Below are 8,660 nucleotides of genomic sequence, written 5' to 3' on the forward strand. Positions count from 1 at the left end.
GCTGGAGGAGCAGGTACAGTATGCATCCTCACATGAGCTGGAGGAGCAGGTACAGTATGAATCCTCACATGAGCTGGAGGAGCAGGTACAGTATGAATCCTCACGTGAGCTGGAGGAGCAGGTACAGTATGAATCCTCACATGAGCTGGAGGAGCAGGTACAGTATGAATCCTCACATGAGCTGGAGGAGCAGGTACAGTATGAATCCTCACGTGAGCTGGAGGAGCAGGTACAGTATGAATCCTCACTTGAGCTGGAGGAGCAGGTACAGTATGCATCCGAGTGTGAGCTGGAGGAGCAGGTACAGTATGAATCCTCACGTGAGCTGGAGGAGCAGGTACAGTATGAATCCTCACATGAGCTGGAGGAGCAGGTACAGTATGCATCCGAGTGTGAGCTGGAGGAGCAGGTACAGTATGAATCCTCACATGAGCTGGAGGAGCAGGTACAGTATGAATCCTCACGTGAGCTGGAGGAGCAGGTACAGTATGCATCCGAGTGTGAGCTGGAGGAGCAGGTACAGTATGAATCCTCACTTGAGCTGGAGGAGCAGGTGCAGTATGCATCCGAGTGTGAGCTGGAGGAGCAGATGCAGTATGAATCCTCACATGAGTTGGAGGAGCAGGTGCAGTATGAATCCTCACATGAGCTGGAGGAGCAGGTGCAGTATGAATCCTCACATGAGCTGGAGGAGCAGGTAGAGTATGAATCCTCACATGAGCTGGAGGAGCAGGTACAGTATGCATCCGAGTGTGAGCTGGAGGAGCAGGTACAGTATGAATCCTCACATCAGCTGGAGGAGCAGGTACAGTATGAATCCTCACATGAGCTGGAGGAGCAGGTACAGTATGCATCCGAGTGTGAGCTGGAGGAGCAGGTACAGTATGAATCCTCACATCAGCTGGAGGAGCAGGTACAGTATGAATCCTCACATGAGCTGGAGGAGCAGGTACAGTATGCATCCGAGTGTGAGCTGGAGGAGCAGGTACAGTATGAATCCTCACATGAGCTGGAGGAGCAGGTACAGTATGCATCCGAGTGTGAGCTGGAGGAGCAGGTACAGTATGAATCCTCACATGAGCTGGAGGAGCAGGTACAGTATGAATCCTCACATGAGCTGGAGGAGCAGGTACAGTATGAATCCTCACATGAGCTGGAGGAGCAGGTAGAGTATGAATCCTCACATGAGCTGGAGGAGCAGGTACAGTATGCATCCGAGTGTGAGCTGGAGGAGCAGGTACAGTATGAATCCTCACATGAGCTGGAGGAGCAGGTACAGTATGCATCCGAGTGTGAGCTGGAGGAGCAGGTACAGTATGAATCCTCACATGAGCTGGAGGAGCAGGTACAGTATGCATCCGAGTGTGAGCTGGAGGAGCAGGTACAGTATGAATCCTCACATGAGCTGATGTGTGCACAGTACAGTATGTGCTTTCTTGGTTACGAGTGAGAGAGAAAGGGAGAGATAGGACAAACTAATCTATTCATGAAAATCAGAATCCTATGCATTTGAGCTATTCCCTGTAGAAGAGAGGACTATAATCAGTTATTCTTTATAAGGCGAGAAACCAGGGCTAGAGGAAAGGAGAGAGGGATAGAGACAGTGCTAGGGGACATGGTAAGGTACCCTACTCTGTATCAATCCTTTCTGTTCTGTCTGTCTGGTGCTGAGTGGAGAGCATGACATCCCAGAGAGGTAAGAGTAATGAGCCAGTCATTAGTGGTTCATTTCCCCGTGTCGCTCTCTCTCACACCCGCCAAATTAGCCTGCTAATTAATCCAACCCAGATTAGGACACAGAGGGCTGGGCCAAGACAGCCTCACACACACACACACTAACGTTTTCATCAGATGTTGACATGAACCAGTAATGTGCGGTCCACCTAACGGTCTAACCTCCTCTGCTGTCCTGAACGGGCTGACACTAAGCCACATCCTGCCTGACTGGCAACCCTCCCTCTTTTTCTTCCTCTTAGTCCTTTCTTTCTCCCTCTCTGCTCTCACACCCTCCCTCATTGAGCTTCACATTTTGATTGTACTGCTCTCTCTCTGTCTCTCTCTCTCTCTCTCTGTCTGTCTGTCTCTTTTCCTGCCTCACATTGCCCCACCTCTCACTCCCTCCCTGTTCCTTTCACTCTTTCCGCTCTCTCTCACCCTACCCACTGTTCTCCCTCTTCGACCCTCCCTGTGACTCTCCCTTCTCTCCCCCCGACACACATTTCTCATGCGATCCCTTGTTCTCTGTCACACGAGGTTTCAGCTGTTGGACTCATGATTTGTGTGCTTTCTGAGTTGGACGGAGGTATGGAGGAAGTGAGGGCTGGAGGGAGTGAGGGCTGGAGGGAGTGAGAGCTGGAGGGAGTGAGGGCTGGAGGGAGTGAGGGGAAGACAGGTGTGGTCCACCCGTGCGTAGGGGATGATGAATGGGTGTCTATAGTCAAATACACCCTTCCACTGATTCACTGAAGGAATGAAGGGATGAAGGAATGGAGCAGCTGTCTCTGGGGAGGAGGAGGGGAACGAGGGAGAGAAACCAAACGGAGGAGTGAAGTACAGAAGGAAAAACTGAACAGGAGAATAAGAAAGAGGGAAAATGATTTCCCCCGGCCGAGTTCCAATAGTCTTTTCCTTTCCTGTTTCCTCATGACCACTGGTCAAAAAGCAACGCAATGGAACCTATCCAGTCTGTTCACTTATCTGTGATAATGACGGAAAGGAGATGAGGAGGAAAGGAGATGAGGCCATCTTAGTGTACGGCTGAGCCTCCCAGTGAGAGGTCTGACTGGGTCAGTATCATGGTTCCTCAGGGCCAGTGAAGTTCTAGTCAAGTTTGGGATCCTACACACACAGTCGATCTGGGGTGAGGGGTTGCACATTTCCCAGGGAGCCCTTTATTAAGAAAACCACGGCCTTGGCGTTAGAGTTAAAGGGGGCATTTTGGGCCCTAGACACTTCCACCACCCTTTGTCCCTTCTACGTTAACAGATCTGAAACCACTGCTAGGCATTACAGTGATGGCTTCATCTAGTTCTGGGATAAGCTAATTAGAGCTACCAGCAGTCTTTTCAAGGTGGTGGGGGCAAGAGGAAGTAGCTAGAGGCCGAACTGGAACGGGGCCAAGAATTCCTCTGGGAGCCAAACTCTGAGTACACTACCATCGGTTCACTAGACTTATGGGGGATCTGCCATTTCAGGTCCATTGAAGAAGAAAAAACCCATCATGGAATAACATTCTGAGAATGAAAAAAAGGTCATGGAATAAAACACTAGAGTTCTAAAATCCAAATAGAGCCATTAAACAACCTGACACAGATAATACTGTGGTATATGCTATTTCACAACAACACATAACTTCTCGCTAGGTAAATAAACAAATAGCTGAGATATAAAAGTGTGTGTTTGTGTAAATAGTAACTGTTATCTGCTGGAGCTGTCCGCCTCTCTGTGACTGGGTGAGAAGCAGCATCGTAGCGAGGCCACAGACAAGTACCCTCCAGTTAAAACCTCCAGATTACCCAGCATTACCGGCACTATGGTGCGGTCCCCGCGGTGGGCAGCAACCCTCAGCCGTTGACAGAAGCTCCACCCACCTCCCCCAACCCCTCTCATTATAAATCCAAAGAAGGTTGTGTGAGGTAAAAGGTGGGATGTCACACACACACACACACACACACACACACACACACACACACACACACACACAGTGATACCGTGTACTGTAGCTGGTCTGGCTACAGCGGCAGGTAGCCAGATAGCACACGCCACTAAATGTCAGGCAGGAGACAAAAGACCCTTTAAAAACAGGCATCCTTTCTGGATTGGAGGCTGGAGGGAGAGAGGGAGGGAGGGAGAGAGGGAGGGAGGGAGAAAGGGAGAGAGGGAGGGAGGGAGAGAGGGAGAGAGGGAGAGAGAGAGGAGGCAGGGGAAGTAAAGGCTAGGTAGAGGTTTAGGAGGAGAGTGATAGGAGTCAGGGATTGGGGAACGGAACGATAGAGGGATAGAGAAATGGCGTCGCTACGACTTTGAAGCTCTCCCAACCCCCCTTGGTTTTGTGTGTGTGTGTGTGTGTGTGTGTGTGTGTGTGTGTGTGTGTGTGTGTGTGTGTGTGTGTGTGTGTGAGAGAGAGAGAGAGAGAGAGAGAGAGCAGGGGGCGTGCATAAAGGCATAGACACTGATAAATGAGAGGGCGGTGTGAGTATAATGGACAAGTCAGTGGAGGGAAACAGCTCGATGTCTGATGGGATCAACCGAGTCAGAGTGTCTTCAGTCACTGGAACGAGAGGTCACACACACACAAAGGCCATTTGGTGAGGCCCGTTTAAATGTGCAACATTTAACAACATAATGAGAGAAGTCATGAGATGGCAATAGAGCTGAGGGAGGGAGAGAGGGAGAAGGAGGAGAGAGGGAGAAGGAGGAGAGAGGGGCACATTCTCACCATTAGAACATGGGCCATCAACAGCTAACGCTCTAAGCCGAGAAGACGTAAATGGGACAGGGACTGGGAGCGCGAGTCAGCTGTGCGGGCGGAATAACAGACCGCGATCATTATGTCTGCCTGAAAAACTCCCTTTGTCCCCATTCTAGGAATTGTGGACTTAAGTGAATTAAGTGTCTTGTTGTGCACGCAGCATAATCTGATTTCTGTCCCTCTTATAGCAGAACTCGTGCCGCAGACCCCAAATCAAATTTGAGCAAGCAGAGAGTTGTAAGTCACTGCGCATTCCGATATGGCTTGAATGAGCTTCTGTGTTTTATCCCACAGGTTTTTTTGGGGACATTTTAAAAATGCATTTCGTGCAATGCTACACAGTTTGACATGATTTATTATGCCTCTCTTAAGGGGTATTTTGAGGGGTATATGGAGATTTATTTATTTATTTATTTTTATTTTACCTTTATTTAACCAGGTAGGCAAGTTGAGAACAAGTTCTCATTTACAATTGCGACCTGGCCAAGATAAAGCAAAGCAGTTCGACACATACAACGACACAGAGTTACACATGGAGTAAAACAAACATACAGTCAATAATAAAGTATAAACAAGTCTATATACGATGTGAGCAAATGAGGTGAGAAGGGAGGTAAAAGAAAAAAAAGGCCTTGGTGGCAAAGTAAATTCAATATAGCAAGTAAAACACTGGAATGGTAGTTTTGCAATGGAAGAATGTGCAAAGTAGAAATAAAAATAATGGGAAAAAAATAAAAATAATGGGGTGCAAAGGAGCAAAATAAATAAATAAATTAAATACAGTTGGGAAAGAGGTAGTTGATAGGGCTAAATTATAGGTGGGCTATGTACAGGTGCAGTAATCTGTGAGCTGCTCTGACAGTTGGTGCTTAAAGCTAGTGAGGGAGATAAGTGTTTCCAGTTTCAGAGATTTTTGTAGTTCGTTCCAGTCATTGGCAGCAGAGAACTGGAAAGAGAGGCGGCCAAAGAAAGAATTGGTTTTGGGGGTGACTAGAGAGATATACCTGCTGGAGCGTGTGCTACAGGTGGGAGATGCTATGGTGACCAGCGAGCTGAGATAAGGGGGAACTTTACCTAGCAGGGTCTTGTAGATAACATGGAGCCAGTGGGTTTGGCGACGAGTATGAAGCGAGGGCCAGCCAACGAGAGCGTACAGGTCGCAATGGTGGGTAGTATATGGGGCTTTGGTGACAAAACGGATTGCACTGTGATAGACTGCATCCAATTTGTTGAGTAGGGTATTGGAGGCTATTTTGTAAATTACATCGCCAAAGTCGAGGATTGGTAGGATGGTCAGTTTTACAAGGGTATGTTTGGCAGCATGAGTGAAGGATGCTTTTTTTGCGAAATAGGAAGCCAATTCTAGATTTAACTTTGGATTGGAGATGTTTGATATGGGTCTGGAAGGAGAGTTTACAGTCTAACCAGACACCTAAGTATTTGTAGTTGTCCACGTATTCTAAGTCAGAGCCGTCCAGAGTAGTGATGTTGGACAGGCGGGTAGGTGCAGGCAACGATCGGTTGAAGAGCATGCATTTAGTTTTACTTGCATTTAAGAGCAATTGGAGGCCACGGAAGGAGAGTTGTATGGCATTGAAGCTTGCCTGGAGGGTTGTTAACACAGTGTCCAAAGAAGGGCCGGAAGTATACAGAATGGTGTCGTCTGCGTAGAGGTGGATCAGAGACTCACCAGCAGCAAGAGCGACCTCATTGATGTATACAGAGAAGAGAGTCGGTCCAAGAATTGAACCCTGTGGCACCCCCATAGAGACTGCCAGAGGTCCGGACAACAGACCCTCCGATTTGACACACTGAACTCTATCAGAGAAGTAGTTGGTGAACCAGGCGAGGGAATCATTTGAGAAACCAAGGCTGTTGAGTCTGCCGATGAGGATGTGGTGATTGACAGAGTCGAAAGCCTTGCATTTTCAAAACACAGTATACGTGAAAGAAAACAGCTAACTTCCTGCATTTTGCCATGGGGCAGAGAGAAAAATGTACAGTTTTATAATGCTATTCTACACATTTTGTCATGAGTCCGAGATAACATGTTGACGTTATAAAGTAACTGTCTAGGGAAAATCCCACATTTTTAAAGTTAATATTCTGTTAATTTATACCCAAATGTTGTTGACTCGTATTTTTGGCCAATGCTTAAATTGGAGAGAAAAAACACAACCTGTCACAAACAGACCATTTAAAAAATGCCTGCTTTTTCCTTATAGAGGATGATGTCATCCTTCTGAGGAGGATGAGCTGGCCAATCAGTGGTCTACTGGCATGAATATTTTTAATGACCAATATACACCCACACCATTCTGTTGTTGGGGTACGCCCACAACATTCAAACACAGAAAAGCTACTTTTTGACATATCCTACATAATTACAATTTTTTTAAGGATAACTATTTCACTCATATTGTAATTAATTATAGGTCATATTTCATAGAAATCTGGAAACACTGGACAGTTACTTTAAAGGTTGCCTTTGGGCCAAAACACAAAAATAAAGGCTTTAATCTGTACAACTGACCAATGTACCATCATAGCAGGTGGGGGGGGGGGGGGGGGGGGGGGTGAATAAGATATTTGGCTACAGAAGCTCCATTTACCGAATTCTATATCTTCCGTCCAAAAACACATTCTGTGAAATGAAGTCCACACATTATGGAGGGGTTTCTGGCTAGCTACAAGTCACTAGCTTTGCTAACAAACCAGTTATGTTGGCCGCAGCGCGCATGACCAGAATGACACATCCACGACCCAAAGGCACACCCCATTTATGTCCTGCAATTCTACTCCTTTTGCCATTGCTTATGGCATGTTTATATACTTTCTGGGGGCCTGGGGGGGGGGGGGGGGGGGGGGGGGGGGCTGGGGGGGTCTACCTGTTCTAAATATCGGGAGGGGGCATATCCCCACAAGTTCACCTACGCTCTGATCTTTTCCACTATGGATTCATGCCATGCAATAAAATACACACTCTGCAGTGCAAAGCTGCTGTCAATATTCCCTTTCACATAAAAGTAGCATAGAGCTAGTCCATAAATCAATTATTCTCATATTTGCAAACAAAGATGTGCACAATGACAAAACAATGCACAAGACAGCAGATATGGCATGCGAGTTAAATTATTAGCATGTGACACACACCACTGTATTTAGGGATGATTAGAGGGGGAATATGGTGCCACTCTGTCCCGAAACATGTGCACTCACCCTGTCCAAGCAACCCCGCTTCCCACTGCTTAGCCTACCCGAGCGAGACCCTGTGACATTTTAATGGGCGGCTGCCGCAAATATCAAAGAAGTTACCCCGTTATTCTGTGCATGTAGTCGATAGCAGCAGGCGAGGAGATACACTAGACAGGCTACACGAACAACAATTTGACGACAGCTGATAAATGACCTTTTTAAAGACGCGGGTCTTTCACCCATCATCATTGTCCTGTCTGTCTATTAGGCAGCATTATCTTGTGCTTTACTGTCGGGCTCGCAGCAGTCTCGTTTTATTCAACGTCTCCTACGATAACAAATGCCCCACAAACACAAACTAGCAGCATCGAATTGGGTAATTCTGACCCAATTCCAGTCTCCCTAAACACAAGCGCAAACATTTCCACATTGGACAGATGTTTTTCATAACCACAACCATATTCGGAAGAAAAAAAAGGGAGAGTCGGCAACCGGGAGGAGAACAGGCAAATGACTCACATTCTATCGCCCGGAACCAGCAAGCGGCTCTCCACCATCATATCGGGCAGGAAATCCAGATTGTAGGATGAAGTCATGTTGCCCTGGCTCTGTGTCCCTCCGTGTACAGGCTGAGGATCCGCGCTCTCCTCTCTGCTCTGCCTGACAAGTATACAGTGCGTCGCTCTGCTCTCTCAGCTCTCCCAGTTCGACAACTGCGCCTGGCCGCGGAGACGGAGAGGGACAGGTGCAAGTGCCAGGGCCTCCCCTAGGCAGTAGACACACACTCGGCAGTTGTCACATCCTCTTCTTCACCCACATTAGTTATTTTTTTCATCTAATCCTGTCTGAAAATCCGCTCTGCTCAGGAAACTGTCGGGCTGTGGAATGCAGGTGCCGGGTCGGGAGGCGTGGCGGCCCCGCGCTGGAGCTAATCTTTAACCATTAGAAACCGTTATGTCCTAGATACCGTTATACCGGTTATTCCCGTGCATAT

General features: G+C 47.6%; 1 protein-coding gene across 1 annotated transcript; it reads left to right on the forward strand.

Moving 5' to 3' along the window:
• Positions 1-229: 229 nt before the first annotated feature.
• Positions 230-8,436, forward strand: LOC139396840 (probable inactive protein kinase DDB_G0270444; the record flags this gene model as incomplete). Its single annotated transcript, XM_071143756.1, has 5 exons — positions 230-625; positions 698-1,093; positions 1,166-1,381; positions 3,511-3,635; positions 8,295-8,436. Coding segments are annotated over 5 exons (1,275 nt in total), but the record flags the coding sequence as incomplete, so codon positions are not given.
• Between the last annotated feature and the right edge of the window lie 224 nt (positions 8,437-8,660).

The sequence above is a fragment of the Oncorhynchus clarkii genome, unplaced genomic scaffold (assembly GCF_045791955.1).
Source record: "Oncorhynchus clarkii lewisi isolate Uvic-CL-2024 unplaced genomic scaffold, UVic_Ocla_1.0 unplaced_contig_14146_pilon_pilon, whole genome shotgun sequence".
NCBI lineage: Eukaryota > Metazoa > Chordata > Actinopteri > Salmoniformes > Salmonidae > Oncorhynchus > Oncorhynchus clarkii.